At 42.7% G+C, this 17269-nt stretch overlaps 1 protein-coding gene and 3 pseudogenes across 1 annotated transcript; 3 read left to right on the top strand and 1 right to left on the bottom strand.

Moving 5' to 3' along the window:
• Positions 1 to 706: 706 nt before the first annotated feature.
• On the top strand, positions 707 to 2905 carry LOC101703737 (THO complex subunit 5 pseudogene; annotated as a pseudogene).
• A 68-nt stretch (positions 2906 to 2973) lies between these two features.
• On the top strand, positions 2974 to 4001 carry LOC101703374 (glyceraldehyde-3-phosphate dehydrogenase pseudogene; annotated as a pseudogene).
• A 159-nt stretch (positions 4002 to 4160) lies between these two features.
• Positions 4161 to 4857, top strand: LOC101703031 (mediator of RNA polymerase II transcription subunit 6 pseudogene; annotated as a pseudogene).
• Positions 4858 to 6662: 1805 nt separating this feature from the next.
• On the bottom strand, positions 6663 to 8056 carry LOC147826835 (olfactory receptor 14I1-like). The gene is made up of 2 exons (XM_087216979.1): positions 7460 to 8056; positions 6663 to 6791 (listed from the first exon to the last, which is right to left on the bottom strand). Exons 1-2 carry the CDS (start codon positions 8054 to 8056, stop codon positions 6663 to 6665), a joined length of 726 nt encoding a protein of 241 aa, XP_087073105.1.
• Between the last annotated feature and the right edge of the window lie 9213 nt (positions 8057 to 17269).

The raw sequence follows: 17269 nt of genomic DNA, 5'->3' as shown, positions 1-17269 counted from the left end.
AAAATCACCCTGGGCCCTGTTGCGAATTAGCACAAACAGCATGGAGAACAGCATGAAGATACCTCAGCTCATAAAAACATAAAACCTTAAAACTGTTACTACCTAATAGAAGAATCCCATCCCTGGGTGTGTTTCCAAAAGCACTGAAATCAATCTCCTGAAAGAAAGTCTGCACTGCCTCCTCATTGTGGCACTGTTCACATAGCTAAGATCAGAAGCAACCTAGGTTCCCTCATCAGATGAGGGGTAAAGGTAATGAGGTGAAATGGTGAAGGGCTTTTCCTGTGTACCAACGTGGCTGCTCCTGGAGGACTCTGCTACAGGAAATCACCCAGGCTGAGAAAGACAAACACTCCATGATTCACTGATGTGTAGAATCCAACAACATTGAATTCATAGATCTATAGAGTAAAATTAATGTTATCAGATCCGGGGATTTTGCTCAGTGGTTTCGCCGCCTGCTGCACAAGCACAAGGACCCAAGTTCAATCCATGGTACCAGGAAACCCGTTGCTTCCTTGTTTCCCACATTACCCTGTGGTTCTTGTGGGATAAAGCGCTCTCCAACTCACTACAGACAGCCGAGCCTCACTTCCGGCCGGCCACTTTTTCCTTCTGTTTCTCTGTGGCACGTGCTTCATGGTTGCCCTGCTGCCAGAAGTAGTTCACTGGGTCGGATTAGTTCGAGGAGTGGTGAGGAACAACCATGTCATCAGAATCAAGCAAAAACCCGAAGCCCAAAGTGATCCAAAGTGATGGGGATCCAGCTGAAGGAAATTGGAATCAATCTGACATGGGGCAGGAGGGTAAATACTACAGTGAGGAGGCTGAGGTGGACCTGTTCGATCCAGGCAGAGACTATGAGCTGTACAAGTATACATGCCAGGAGCTACAGAGGGTAATGGCTGAGATCCAGGACCTGAAGAGCAGAGGTGGCAAGGATGTGTCAACTGAAATTGAAGAAAGGAGGATCCAGAGCTGTGTGCCTTTCATGACTCTAAAGAAGCTTAACCAATTAGCCCACATCAGGTTGAGGAAAGGAAGAGGTCAGACCCATGAGGCTAAGCAAAAAGTTGATGCCTATCACCTGCAGCTACAGAACTTGCTGTATGATGTGATGCACCTGCAGAAGGAGATCACCAAATGTCTGGAGTTTAAGTCAAAGCATGAAGAAATCAATCTGGTCAGTTTAGAGGAGTTTTACAAAGAGGCTCCACCAGACATCAGCAAGGCTGAAGTCACCATGGGAGACCCTCACCAGCAGACCCTGGCATGTCTGGACTGGGAGCTGGAGTAGCAGAAAAGACTGGCAGAGAAGTACTGAGAGTGCCTGTCCAACAATGAGAAGATCCTTAAAGAGATTGAGGTGAAGAAGGAATACCTGAGCAGCCTTCAGCCTTGGCTTAATAGCATCATGCAGGCTTCCCTCCCAGTGCAGGAGTACCTGTTCATGCCATTTGATCAGGCTCACAAGCAATATGCGACAGCCAGACACCTGCCACCTCCCCTCTACATGCTCTTTGTACAGGCCACCACCTATGGGCAAGCCTGTGATAAGACCTTGTCTGTGGCCATTGAAGGCAGTGTAGATGAAGCCAAGGCTCTGTTCAAGCCTCCTGACGATGACTCCCAAGATGACGAGAGTGACTCAGATGCTGAGGAGGAGCAGACTAAAAAATGGGGGTGACCCACACTGGGAGTTCAATTGGATGACAAGCACAAGGAGATGCTGAAGAGACACCCTCTGTCCGTCATGGTTGACCTGAAATGCAAAGATGATAGCATGCTTCACCTGACTTTCTACTACCTCATGAACCTCAACATTGTAACCGTGAAAGCCAAAGTGACAGTCGCCACGGAGCTGATCACCCCCATCAGTGCAGGGGACTTGCTCTCTCCTGACTCAGTGCTGAGCTGTTTGTATCCTGGGGATCATGGGAAAAAACCTCCAAATCCAGCCAATCAGTATCAGTTTGATAAAGTTGGCATTTTGACTTTGAGAGACTATGTAATTGACCTAGGTCATCCCTATTTGTGGGTACAGAAGCTGGGAGGCCTCCACTTCCCTAAAGAGCAACCCCAGCGTACGGTGATTGGGTGATTCCTAACCATTCACGGAGTGCCAGCCACATGGAGACAATGATGAAGCTGCTGAAGACCAGGGTGCAGTCCCGTCTAGCCCTCCACAAACAGTTTGCATCCCTGGAACACAGCATTGTGCCAGTTACCAGTGACTGCCAATACCTCTTCCCTGCCAAGGTTGTCTGTCACCTAGTGAAGTGGGTGACAATTGCCCATGAAGATTATATGGAACTGCATTTCACCAAGGACATTGTGGAGGCAGGACTGGCTGGGGACACCAATCTCTACTACATGGCACTTATTGAAAGGGGCACAGCCAAACTCCAGGCTGCTGTGGTGGTGAACCCTGGCTACTCCTCCATACCACCCATTTTCCAGCTCTGTCTGAATCGGAAAGGAGAGAAGACCAACAGCAACAATGACAACATTCAGGCCATGGAGAGTGAGGTCAATGTGTGCTACAAGGAGCTGTGCAGCCCCGGCCCAGCCACCAGCTCTTGACCAACCAGCTGCAGTGGCTGTGCATGCTCCTAGATGTCTATCTGGAGACTGAGAGCCATGATGACAGTGTGGAGGGGCCCAAGGAATTTCCCCAGGAGAAGACATGTTGGCAGCTTTTCAGGGGTCCAAGTAGGATGAAGCCATTTAAATATAACCATCCTCAGGGATTCTTCAGCCATTGCTGACCTCCTACTCAGCCAGTTGCTTCTCCCAAGATCCTGCCTTGAGTACTGGGCTTCTGCTTTCTGCTTTGTTCACATGTAGCTCTTAATAGTCTCCAAAAATATTAGCCAATAAAAGTGTCACTTGACAAAAAAAAAAATGGCTCTCTGCTCCTGCGCTCCCCTGACCACATCTCTTCCTGTGCAGCACCAGCTGCGACCTGAGACAATGGTGAAAGTCAGAGTGAATGGATTTGGATTTGGCTGCATTGGCCGCCTGGTCACCAGGGCTGCTTTCAACTCTGACAAGGTGCATATCATGGCCATCAATGACCTGTTCATTGACCTCAACTACATGGTCTACATGTTCCAGTATGACTCCACCCACAGCAAGTTCCAGGGCACCATGAAGGCTGAGAATGGGAAGCTAGTCATCAATGGAAAGGCCATATCCATCTTCTAGGAGTAAGATCCCACCAACATCAAGTGGGGTGATGCTGGCACTGAGTACATGGTGGAGTCCACTGGCATGTTCACCACTGTGGAGAAGGCCGGGGCTCACCTGAAGGGTGGAGCCAAAAGGGTTATCATCTCTGCCCCATCTGCTTATGCCTCCATGTTTGTGATGGGCGTGAACCATGAGAAGTACGACAACTCCCTCAAGATTGTCAGCAATGCTTCCTGCACCACCAACTGCTTGGTGCCCCTGACCAAGGTCATCCATGACAACTTTGGCATCGTGGAGGGGCTCATGACCACAATCCATGCCATCACCACCACCCAGAAGACAGTGGATGGTCCCTTGGGGAAGCTATGGCGTGATGGCCGTGGGGCTGCCCAGAACATCATCCCCATGTCCACCGGTGCAGCCAAGGCCGTGGTCAAGGTCATTCCAGAGCTGAACGGGAAGCTCAGCAGCAAGGCCTTCCATGTGCCCACGCCCAACATGTCGGTGGTGGACCTGTCCTGCCACCTGGAGAAAGTGGCCAAATATGATGACATCAAGAAGGTGGTGAAGCAGGCATCAGAGGGCCCCCTGAAGGGTATCCTGGGCTACATTGAGGATGAGGTTGTCTCCTGCAACTTCAACAGTGACACCCACTCTTCCACCTTTGATGCTGGGGCTGGCATCGCCCTCAATGACCACTTTGTCAAGCTCATTTCCTGGTACGACAATGAGTTTGGCTACAGCAACAGAGTGGTGCACCTCATGGTCCACATGGCCTCCAAGGAGTGAGCACCCCAACCACTGCCCCAGCAAGGCCTCGTTGCAGAGCCCCTGCCCCACTCAGCCAGCCCCAGCATGCTGAGAATCTCCCCACAGCTTCCATCCCAGGCCCCAGAAAGCCCAGAGAGCCCAGCTCATCACACTCTCAATAAAGCCTTCTGCACTCACCAAAAAAAAAAAAAAAAAAAAAAAAAAAAATTCGATTTCAGAATTATGGCTACAGTGGATATCAGAGATAATCTGCTGGGAATCTCTTGGGTTGACACCTCTTGGATCTCCATTTTAAACAGTGGTAGTGTCCTGGATTACTTTTCAGAAAGAGCCAATTCTTTTCATCATTCAAAAGCAACAGTGACAGTCCCCTGCTCAAGTTATCCCTCTTGCTGATTACTATATTATTGCTGGGGTGATTTATCAGGTACCAGACTTGGGATCAGTTATAAACTCCAGAGTGCTTACTGCAGTGCATGGCATTCAGTCAACTTTTGATGAAGCTATGTCTTATTGTCGATAGCATCCTTCCAAAGGGTATTGGTGGCACTTCAAAGATCATGAAGAGCAAGATAAAGTCAAACCAAAAGCTAAAAGAAAAGAAGAACCAAGCTCTATTTTTCAGAGACAGTGCATGGATGTTTTACTTGTAGAACTTAGACAAAAAATTCCACCTAAATTTGTGCAGCAAAAATTTGGAGAAAAGCCTGTCCCAGTGGATCAAACAAAGAAAGAGGCAGAACCAACACCAGAAACTGTAAAATCTGAGGAGAAAGAGACCACAAAGAATGTCCAACAGACACTGAGCCCTAAAGGGCCACCTAAGAAAAGGATAAGACTTCAGTGAGTATGGGACAAAAGAAGAGCCTGAAAGACTTCCTATTCTCAATTATTATACCTCAGTACTGTTGTAGAATTTTGAGCTTTAAACCCCTTTTCACAACGCTCTCATTTGTATGGAATGTGGTTATTCTCTAAGAAAGGTTGTTGTTTCTACCATGCTATGTGACTATTTCATATGTATCTTTTGTAACCTTTCCTTTACTGGACTTGAGCAGTCTACCCACTCAAATATGTATCTGTATTATATTTAAAGACAAAAATAAAAGTATTTGTATATATTCAAAAAAAAAGGCAGAAGGGTTGATGGGTCATAGGTAAATATTGATCAACATATACAACATTTCAGTTAAATAGAAAGAACAAACTTGAGGGACGTGTTTGCATACAAGTGTGACCATAGTAGTAATGCATTATGTATTTTTCAAATGTTAAAAACAGTAGATCTCAAATGTTTCACACCCAAAATAAGTGTAAAAAGTGATAGAGTTAAGTCATCATATTTAAACAATCCACTTTGTACAAATTATATTACAGAATCTCCCTGCATCCCATGAATACATGCAATTGTTGTCAGTAACTAAATAAACAAATACCCAGGAAAATTACTTGAGTTTCAAAATAGAAAAAGTCTAACTGGTAATAGTGTACTACCTAAAAATATCCAAAAAAACACTATGCAATTTTATGTCTTCTTATAAAATAATGTGTTCTAGGTAAAGCAAAACAAAGGAGAACCACAGTGAAATTTATCAGTTAACCATGGAAAGTAAAAATCAGCCTATTTGTTGATTCAAATATCTACAGAAAAATAAACCTGGACAGAAACTTTACATACAAAATTAAATAGAAATAAACAATATGGCAAAATAGTGTCATAAAAACACACTCAAAGCTTCAGAAATGTTAACCCTGTACCTTTGTAAGACTATTATTTAGATATGATTCAGAGAGTGATTGTTTTTCTTTGAAAACAGTTATGCTGGTGACCTAGGTAGGCATGTATTTTGAAAAGACCTGTGGACATATTACCTTTGTTGGGGCAAATATTTCAATGAATACCAAAATCATATCACGATTTGCACCTTACACTCACAATTTTTGTTCTCACCTATACATAGATAAAGCTGGAGAACAGATGTAGCCTCCTTAGTGATGAAAAAATGAGAATTGAGGTATCTCAGGCATCAGAGGAGGGTGAGTCCCATCCAGACCTTCCCCAGGATGTGAGCTCTGGATGACAAGAGGTCCATAGTGCCAAACACACTTGCTTCGGCCAGGAAGAATTAGTATGGTGATGCAGGGAGCCTGATGCACCTGTTGCTCCAGGGCTGGACTGGGACTAAATGGGCATCAGTGCCTCTATGCTGAGGTTTTCCTAGATAGGGCCTTTAGATGAAACAGGAGATTTTGGGATTCAGTTCTGAGACAAAAAATTGTTGTTAATATGTGTTTTATCCACCAGGATTAAGGTTGTGTCTTGAGAGTGAGCAAAATAAGACAACTCATTTTGAGTGAATCAATCTGTATGGCACTATCTGTTGCTCTCCAGGGAAATTCCAGTAGCAGTTATTTTTCTGTATTTCTCCATGCATCACTCTGATTCATGCTCTTCATGGCACACAGAGTTTCAATGGATCAGGCATGACCTGCATGTTTTCATCTGGATTACAGGGAGAAACCAACATTTCCAATTACAATCTTTTGGAAAGTCAGCTTTTTTGTGTCTTAATTTTCACTGAAGGAGGAAAGGATTTTGTGAGATGCAGCAAAGGGGCTGGCAAGGATCATAGTGTTGATCACCCCATTTTATCTTCAGGCCTGAGTTGTCCCTCTGTCTAAATATAGTGTTACTTATTCTAATCTGAGTGGAAGAGTGAGTGCAAAGAGCACAGTTCAGACAGAAGGGTCTTCTCATAGGACCACTGAATGCACTTCTCCAGGTTGGTCAGATCCAGCACCTGAAGTTCTCTCAACAGCATAGGTGTCTGTTAAGGGGGAACACATAACATATGCCCTGCTCTTCACATTGTCAGAATATTTTTCTCTCCAATGATCTTAAATATTTGCAAAACATTTTACGAATATATACAATGTGTGTAGTATTTCGGGTTACTTGTATAAGATACACAAGAACTGCACAATATATTTGAGACATAGACTTGTACTCAATCATAACAAGTACAGAAAACAAAAATATACAGACAACTACAATGAGATAATCCACAGGTGTAGATCCTAATTCAAGAATATACATCAAATGTGAATTAAACATCTTGAAATGAGAGTTGAGATTTTTGTTTTAGTCAAGAAAACCCTTGAGTGGGAACTCAGGTCAACTACTGAACATTCTTCTCAGTGCAGCATTGATCTCCCTGTTGCATAGACAGTAGACAATGGGGTTCATGAATGGGGGCACCATGGTGTAGAACATGGCAGTCAGCAGATTCTTAAATGATGGTTCGTTTGAAATAGGACCCAAGAGAGTCACACACCCAGAAATGAGAAACAAAAGGAGAATGGCCAGCTGTGGGGAACAGGTGGACATGGCTTTGTTACGGGCTTCCACAGAATGCATCTTAAGCACAGTTAAAATTATTTTAACATATGACACAAACATAAATGCAGAATACACTGAGACAATGCAAACACTTACAGCAAGGAGTACAAATTCAGAAAACTGAACAGCTGAAGATGAAATCCTCAGAATTTGAGGAATTTCACAGAAGTATTGGTAGATAACATTGGTCTTGGTGAAGGGAAGCCTGAAAAGAGCTCCTATGTGGATAGCAGAGTAGACTAGACCAGAGGCCCAGGAGCCAGCCATGGCCTGGGAGCACAGACTAGGGGTGATAATGAGCCCATAGTGCAGAGGGTGGGAAATGGCCATGTAGCGGTCATAGGACATGACCAACAGGAAGACAATTTCCACTGCTACACACAGTGTGAACAGGAAAATTTGTGCAGCACACTGTGTCAGGGATATGGTCTTACTGTCTGTCATAGAATTCACTACAGCTCCAGAAACAACAACTGAGATACTGCCAAGGTCTATGAGGGCCACATTGCTGATAAAAATGTACATGGGTGAGTGGAGACATGTGTCTGTCACAATGACAGTGACATTCACAAGATTCTCTGTTAGTGCTCCCAGATAAATCACTAAGAACAGCACACCTTGCAGAACCTGGAGCTCCTGGGAGATTTTGACATCCATGAGGCAGAATTCTGTGAAGACAGTGAGGTTTTCCATGTCTTCCCACCTGCTGTGGTTTCTGTAGAGTCAGAGGTTAAAGTGATCAGAGGATGCTATGAGGAGAATGCAGAGCAGCCATCAGATCTACAATATGGGCTCTAATCCAGAACTCAGGATAGAAAACATGCATACAATAAATTATTTTGATATCTAGTGAATGTATATATTTCTATTTCAGTTTTTTTTCCCACAAACTACTGGTATCCTGTTAATTTCATCTTTTATAGAATGGAATAATTAATTGATATAAAGAAAGTTAAACTGGAGTCAACTATAGCTAAATGGATGCATCTCAAGACCATACTCTTAAGTGAAATAAATGGGACACACATGTAAGTACCGTATGTTTCTCTGCTGTGAGAATTGAAGTGTAAATGAAGAGTAAAATGTATAATAGATAATGTGAAATAGGAAGCAAAGGCTCAAAGGGAAAGGGGAAGTAGCGAGGAGTGGGAGAATGGAAAAGAAGGGAAAGAAAAAATATTAGAACAGAAGAAAAAACAGAAACAATGTCTTTGTAAATAGGGAATGTTGAGGGTTGGAAGAGATGGCAGGGGAGTGGGAAAAAATAAGAACCAAGATATGTCATGAACAGGTACAGATTCCCTAAGATGAATGTGATCATAATATATACCTAACTTGTACCAATAAACTCAATAAATAAAAAAATAGTAGTTAAAGTGAAATGAAGCCCCTCCAATCTTTCATTTTTCAGTACTTTTGAAATGACTTTTCTAATTCTCCCAGGACACCACTTGCTTCAGTTTTGTACAGCAATCCCAGACCTACTATACGTGAGCTTCTGTAACAATCCCAGGTATTGGAAATCCCACATCTGATCCTCATTCTTTAGGTCCTGGGGTGGAGAATGACTGTGATGTGGTTCTTCTGTGGCTGATGTTCTCCTCAGTTTCCTCAACAGATCTAATGCATGAACCTGAACTTCTTCTGACAATGACTTTGATCTAAAGGACACGAGGCTGGTCACCCTGACTCATTATCTCACTTCACATGCTCTTCAAGACGTGTGTGAGTGCTTCCTTTCCCCCTTTGCACTGTCATCTATGCAAAAAGTTATTTCATTTGGGTGTAAAAATTCTGTTTTCCTAATGGCAGTGTTCAGCCTGTCCTCATCTTGTACTTCCCTGTCTGCTTGTTTTATTTTAAAACAAAACAAAATAAAATCAGCTTCAAGTTCTCCTTCAAAATGCAGCCTTGTGTTAGGAATAGATTCTAACATTTGATGGGGTGCCAGCATTCCCTCAAAATCTAGCCTCTACTTGGTCTCAGAGCTTTTGTGCAAATCTCCTTATTCTAAAATCATTGTTTTAAATTCATTTTATCTGTACTTTTTAAAATACTGGTAATTAAACTCAGGTCCTTGTGCTTGCCAGGCAGGTGCTGTGCTGCTGAGCTACATTCCTTGTCCCACCTGTACTTGTTTTGCAGTCTTCAAAATATCAACCATTTATTTGGAGATGATCTTTTCAGTACCAAAATTAGTTACATAGAAAGATAAAATCTCAGCATTATTTTATTTTCATTGGTAAAAATAGCACTGAGGAATTATAATATTGAAAATCTTAGCACCTTTATGATTAAATAGTCTATAGATAATTACTTTGTCATTACAAATCCATTTATTAATTTCCTGCCTTTCTATGAATAAGAGTAATGATTTGTTTACTGTTGTACATTTACGTGGCTTTTCAGTATATCACAAAAATATTTTACAAGATTTTTTTGTCCGGTAACCTTTTTTAATTACACATGATTTCTTCTTTTAGCCTGATTTTTCTACTGAAGTGAAAATCCTATTGGCAGAGAATGTTACTCTCTTACTGGAAACCAACTGATTATGTTGATAGAACTGATACAGTGTAAGTTACGGATGCAACCACACTTGTGGCTATTTTTCGTTTCCTTCACCAAAATCACAGACAGGGGTCAATAGAGGCCTGGTCGCCCTCCATCTCTCCTGATGACTGTCATTCTCCTCAGTGCAAGCAAATCCTCTCATTTCCTTGTGCTAATTCACCTCCCCCTTGGATTCCTCACCTTGCATCTCAGTACCTCACAGAGGGGAATTCATGGATTCCTACTTCTCTTCTTTTCTTTAGAGTATTTTGAAATTATTTCACTCACAACACTAGAATGGACAGCAGCATAGTGGTGGTTGCTAATTCCTCATAAATTATTAAATGGGGCAAATATAATATTATAACTAAAAATCAGTATTTTATTTTAAATCTTATCAAATTCAGCTATTATCAAAAATTACTCATAATAATGACCTTACTAGTCATCTCCACTTTTGTTACTAATTTAAGTACTATGTTTGCTTATGTCATTTGATTTGCATGAAATGCCCTTCTAGATTTCATTTGCTTATAGCTCTCCTTTTTACCCTTTTCAATGATGATGCCCTTTTCAAAACTGATGCTCAGTTTCAAGGTGATTTCCCAGCACTATGATTTTTTCATTTAACCTGGGCCATCTATGAAACACCGGTCCTTGGAGAGCATTTGAAGAACTAATTCCCTGAAATAAACACTAGAATATGAAACAGTCTATGTATTGTATAAACACACAGGAACCGAAATAGTCATATTTGCTTAAGATTTTGTAGTACTTCACAAGTACTTGCATGTGATTTATGCATTAGTAGTGTGGATAGAAATACATAAAAATAGCCTGTAAAAATTACATGAGCAGTGAAGCAGTGAGTCTAACCTCACCAACATGAATGCTGCTTTTGCACAATATTAAAGACTTGATGAGATACTTGCTCCTCCTTCTTTCTTATGTGAGCAAATACAAACTCACTTCTCAGTGAGACTACAGTGTTGACCACGCATGCAGCCCTGCTTCTGAAATACCTGTCAGCCTGCTAAGTGTTCACCAAGAACATGTGGTGGTTACAGTTCTGATGAGCTCAGGGGACCAGGTCATCCCAGCTCCAAGGAGCCCACATTTTCTCCAGCCTCTAATTGGCAAGCATTCTGGGCTACACCATGAAACTAATTAATTTTCTACTATATTTTTAAAGAAGTTTTCATATGTATGAGATATTAAATAAAAAGAAATCATCCAAATATGTTTTGTTCATTACTCATGACTCAGTGAATTTCAGGTTCACATCTGATTCTGGAGTTTGTTCACTCAGCTTCTCACAAATCCCCAAAACACTGGTCTGGCACCATCAGTGTGCTGTGCTTCTGTGCCTCAGTGTTGTCAGAGTGACAGGGTCTCAGGTTGTTGTCAATCTCCTGCTTTGTTGGAAAACTGACCCATTTTCAAGCTGATGTGTTTTATTTCTCTGTCTCTGTCACAGGATTGGTTTACTGCAGCATGGTGCAAATACTCAGTGTAAAACCATATCCCCCAGAATTTGTATTTAACACACTGACCTCTGCTTATGTGAATTTGATGTATACCTGAAGATTCTTTAATTTTTCAGTGCATTGGCTCAAAAATTTTAATGCATTTAATTGTGAATAATTTTTGAGCTTATTTAGTCAACTATGCATCACCCCAATGTGTAAGACTTCGTGCTTGTCCATGTATTGATTTGGACCCAAAATCATAACTCCCATGAATCCGAGAGACTTTCCTCACCTTGGAAAGGAGGTCCTGGGCCCACTCCTCTCTCTCTTATATCCTCCCACTTTCCTCTCCTCAACCCTACACTAGGCCACCACTAATCCACTGCTTCCGTAGTTTTTCCTCCTCTGTATTTTGATATTAGTGAACCATAGAATAGGAGGTCTCTGTGGTTGACTTTATTCCATTGCTATAATTTTTCAAGCGAATCCATGCTGAGGCCCACATCAGAAGTTCAGTTGGCTTTATAGTCTAATAACATATTATGATGTGATCAACATATGCAAAGAATGTTTAAATTTGAAAGGATCATCACAGGAAAAGTCACATTGGTATGAACACCCCTCAGAATCTTCCCATGTCTTGCAAGGCACCTACACCACCATTCTTGTCACTCTTAAGCAGCTCTGGAAGTCCTCTTTTGTGAGTGTATGTAGCTGTGCTGTCCTATTGGCCTTGATGTCATGAATTGCTTTAAAACATTTACATTTCACAATCATTTTGACTTTGGGGAGGAGCTCAAAGTCACAAGATGTCAGATCTGATGACTAAGATGAAGGAGGACACAGTATCATGTTTTATGAGCTGCCTTTCTGTTGGATGGAGTTTGGCAGCAGCACTCAACATATTTTTGATCACACCTCACAGAGAACTCACAAAAGTGGACTTCAGAACTGCTTCAGTAAGTGGAGAAGGCTGGTATTAGGGTGTAGTAAGTGAAGGGGAGGATGCTGAGGTGGATTAATGGCAACGTGTCTTTTATTATAATCAATGTTAAAAAATTTAAACACTCATTGTACATTTTGATCATAATCTGTACATAGCATATATTGTTTATCTTTCCAAAATTGGTGGACATTTGGTTTCTAATGTTTGTTTATTATGAACAATATTGCTATGAACATTTTACAAATTTTTGTTCAGGCTTGTGCTTCTAATTCTCTTGCAAGTAGAATTGTTCCACTGAGGTAGAATTATCAGGTCACAGGATAGCTCTGCACTTAATCTTGTGAGGAACTGCACACTATCGCAAAGTTGAGGGAAGAGTTGGGGAGGTCCCAGTTGATCCACTTCTTCTCCACCACTTGTTGTTATCTCTTTAATTTGATGCTTTCCTGCAGGTGGGGCTGTCACCTCACTATGGCCTTCATTTACACTCGGATGACAAATCATGTGACGTATCACTTTATGGAGTTTTAGACATTTGTAAATCTTCCTTGGAAACTGTCTGCTTAGATCTTTGCCTATTTCTTACTGGATGCTTTCAATGTCATTGTTGAGTTACAGGAGGTTCCATGTATTCTAATTGTGTACCTGGCCACACATGTATTTTTGCAATATTTTCTTCCATTGTTTGGATTGTGCTTTCAGTTTATTTGTAATGTTTTATAATTTTAAAATTACAGTTAAATGCACCTAAAATAAAGTCTCCAATCCTCATTACTTTTAAGTATCGAGCTCACTTGTGCTATGCACATTCACACTGGAAACTCATATCCAGAACTCTCTGTATCTTACACAACTGAAAGTCTGTACCCAAATACCCCTTCCCCTTCCTGCCTTTATCAGGCTTCTGCCAACCACTGTGCTGCTTTCTGTCTCTATGAACTTGGCTGTACTAGATTATTCATATATGTGGAATCACACAATATTTGTTCTTTTCTCCATGTCTTAGAATAATGTCCTTAAAGCTCACTTATGTTCTGAAATATGTCTATATTTGTAATCTTGGATTGTAAGCAACTGATTCTGAGTGTTCTGCAAGACAAGGAAACATTTCTAATAAAGTTTAACTTGATAAATGTGTGATGTCTTGCAATATGAATAATATATGACACCGAATATCATATGATCACAACTCCTCCCATTATTCCACCTCCCCCCTTCAGATTGTGTGTGATGATCTCCCAAGGGCTAGAGGCTCTGGAAGAGATAGCACCTGCAGAGGAGGAGGGGAAAAGGACAAAAAATCTGTCACTTCAGATGAGATTAGTGAAGATGTGGAAAACAGTGCAAGATTTTGCAAAAAAGCACCAGCCAAATAAAAGCCAAAGAAGATCCATCAGTAGAGCATAGGGATTCTAATGGGCATTTTCTTTTTCTTGACAGTGTCTTTGAAATACAAGTTATTTAGTTTGCTTTAAACAGATTAGTTTTTGTTATTCTGTGGGTTTCATATCTGATATCTAAAGTCATGAATAATTTCCTCAATATTTTACCTAAGAGTAAAATAACTTTAACATTTGCATTTATATATTTGTTGCATTTTGATAATATTTATATATGTTATGAGAATCTAACTTCATTTTTTGTATTGACTATCTAGTTATCCAACTACTAATAATTGATAAGGCTATTTTTCCCTGTTCTTGGTAGCTTTCTAAAATATCTATTGATCACAAACATGTAGTTTTATTTCTGGAATCTCACTCTATTCCACTGACCAACATATTTATTCTTGTGGGATCACCACAATTTCTAGACTGATAGTGTTTAGTGCTAGAATTAGGATGTACCTTTCCCATCCAACCTCAAATTTTGAAGCCAAAATTTCCAAAGTGATGCTATTGGAATTTGGTAGAATTGGAACATTTATAAGGTAAGACATAATAAAATCAGTTATGTAAATGCATTTCCCAGGTTCAAAAATAAGGATAAAGATATGCAACTAACACAAATCTAAGTTCAGAAGGAGAGGATAACATTTGTAGTGTCAGACATCAGACACGCTCACCAACCTGAAGTAGAAGTCCCTGCAGGTGGAATCCAGCTTAGAGTTCAGCCAGCACCACTGGCCCCAGGACTGGATGAACCCAGTAGTGTCCAGCTATGACACAGGGACCCAGAGAGTGAGAGGTTTGCACCATGCAGGATTTGCCTGATCCTGGGCCCAGGAGCATTGGGGGCCAGAGAGAAACATGGAGGACAGGGGAGCTGAAGGTCATGACTGCCACCCAGAGATCAAAGGCTCAAGCCATGTCCCTACTGGAGAGGGCACTGGGATGACCATGATCCTGATGGAGACTGAGGCAGAGAGAAGTGATGAGCACTGGGATGGTGAGGAGTTGGTGCTCGCTGGACCTTTAACCCCCTTCCTTCCCTCAGCGCCAGGTATGGCCGGAAGTGAAGCGCTGAAACACATCTGGAGAAAGGAGGCAGCTGCCCCTCATGAGCATCGGGGTAGGGAGAGAAGGCCGGGCCTGTGCTGCTGGGGCTGGCTCTTCCCATCCCTGCATACTAATGAGATCCCTAGCCAGAGGGAGATGGGGACAAATGGACCATTGCTGGTGCCCAGAGAGAAGGACAGATGGGGTTCAGCTTCTTGGGGAGGCTGTGGAGTTGCCAAGCCTGAGAGCCAGGGCAGAGACCAGCTGGAGTGACCAGACAGCATCCCGGCCCCAGCACAGGCTCAGGGGCTATGACACCTGGGCTGGGCTCCCCATCCTGCACAGATTGGGGCTTGCCCCAAAGACCTGGGTTGGCTTCCCAGGTCGGTGCAGCCTTTGATGCAGACCCCTGCACATAAATCCTGTCAGTTCCACATTTCACATGTATGTCTGTTTTCCAGTTCTGTGCTGAACTGGCCAGTCCCTCGGTGCATCACAGGAGCCCAGGGAGCCCAAGTGTCCTGCCTCACCAGGACTGACTAAGAGCTACCTGCTCCTGCCCACTGGAGCTTTTCGCCCAGTCCAGAGGCAAGTGTGGGTCTGAGGAGCATCTGAACTGGGACCTTCCCAGTATGTGCCCCAGGGAACTTCAGGCTGTGACCCGTGGAGAAGGCTGTGATCTTGAGTCCCCTTCTGTGTAGGAAGCAGCAGAGATACTGGGCATTACTGTGAAGACTGGCAGAGCCCCACGTTTGTGAAGAATTTGTGTTGGATGGAATTCATCAACCTTCCAGGCCTGTTCTCTGCTCTGGTTTGTCATCGAGGCCTGATGGATCATAGGTAGCCTGTACCCTGTGGCTAGGCTGTGGCTGTCTCTATAGAGCTGTGACCTCCATGTCACTGGGAGCACCTGTTGCATAGGAAGTGAGATGAACAACTGCTCCCACTCCTGTCTCATCCATCTATCACAGTCCCCACCTGTGACCGTCACGGGTCACACACTGGCTTCCACCATCCCTTGGAGACTGGAGACCTTGGTTCCCTCTCTCTGGCCTATTAAGGTCCCTCCTTCTGGTCAATCCCAGAGCCTGAGACTTATGGATATGGAAACATCTGTCTTTCTGTGCAGGCTCTGCCCTGCAAAATATTTCAAATTCTTAAGCCAGCATGAAATTTCCATTTGAAAACTATGGCTTTAAATACCAACAGGCAGATGTTCAGTTCCCTTGTTTAATCTAAAGAAGACCCCAACAGTTTTATTTTTCCATATATTTTATCCTTGAAGAAGCTATGTCAAGGGCATTCTGACTTTAATGATGTACCTGCTTTTTGGTTGGATTTTTCATCTTTTATTTTACTGGTACATGTTTGAAGTTCATGCAGTTTACAGTCATCTTGGGGAGTGGTTACAGGTACACACACCACAGCTTGATTATGTTTCCCCTTCCCTCCTTCTCCCTCCCTCTTCCTCCAGTCTCCTATCCCGTTTTTATCATTGCTGATATTATTCATCTTAGCTCACATTATGGCATAAGATGTTTACATTAATCGAGGCTATGAGACCCCAGCACATGGCATATCTTTACTTATTTCCCCTTCCCCTCCTCCTCACTCCTTGAGCTTTTACCCTTGGTCTACTTCCCTATTGCAAGAGACCCATCCCCTTGTTCCCTTCTATCCATCCTTCATTATTCTCGTTGCTTGTACTTAAATGAATATTACTGTGCTATAAAGAAGGACAGAGCTGAGGTATTCATAGGGAAATAGGTGTCCCTGGAAAACAAGCATTGGGTGAAATAAAGCAGACACATAAGGACCTGGTTTTGAAGTTGGTAAACTTGTCTGGAAGAATGAGGGGCCCACGTCCCACACTTTGGTGGGTAATAGGTCCTGAGCTAAGCCCAGGAGGCCCTGCCCTCTGTCCTCATGGTTGTCTCTGACTCAGCAGACTGTGGAGGGGAGGGGAGAGAGTGCCTACGAGGCAGGGGTTGTGTCCTATCCAACCCAAGCTGGCCTCTGGGCAGGCACCAGCCCCTAAGCTTTCCTTCCTGTGGAAAGACTCTTCTTAGGCAGAGAAGAGGAAGGGGATATGGGGTAAGAAATTGTCTTTTCTGCTGTTTAATTTGCTTCTTAAGTTGTCCTTTACAACTTTCTTGAGTCATTCCTGTTTCAGCAGAAGTCTGTAGCTTCTCTGAATATTCAACGAGAAATGTGAGAAGAATATTTGTGGTGGGATCTTTTACTCTGCTCCCATGGGCTGCTGGGTCCCATCCATTTGCAGAGACATGGCCAGTTCAGAGGGAAAATATCACCACATTTCCAGGACCAGAAACTAGGCAGGATTGGCTTCATTTCCTTCCATACTGGGGATTGAACTCAGGGACTTTGTACTGAGCTACATCCAAGGCTTCCTCTTCCTCCTCCTTCTTTTCCTCCTCACTTACCAGGCCCACATAATCCTCTTCCACTTTCTCCTTGTCCTTTTCCCCTTTCTCCTTTT

This window comes from Heterocephalus glaber, unplaced genomic scaffold (assembly GCF_053883595.1).
Source record: "Heterocephalus glaber isolate CG9 unplaced genomic scaffold, H.glaber_assembly_v1.0 deba00001461, whole genome shotgun sequence".
NCBI classification, from domain to species: Eukaryota; Metazoa; Chordata; class Mammalia; order Rodentia; family Bathyergidae; genus Heterocephalus; species Heterocephalus glaber.
The sequence above is the reverse complement of the archived record's forward strand: the minus strand, read 5'-3'. Positions and strand labels throughout refer to the sequence as shown.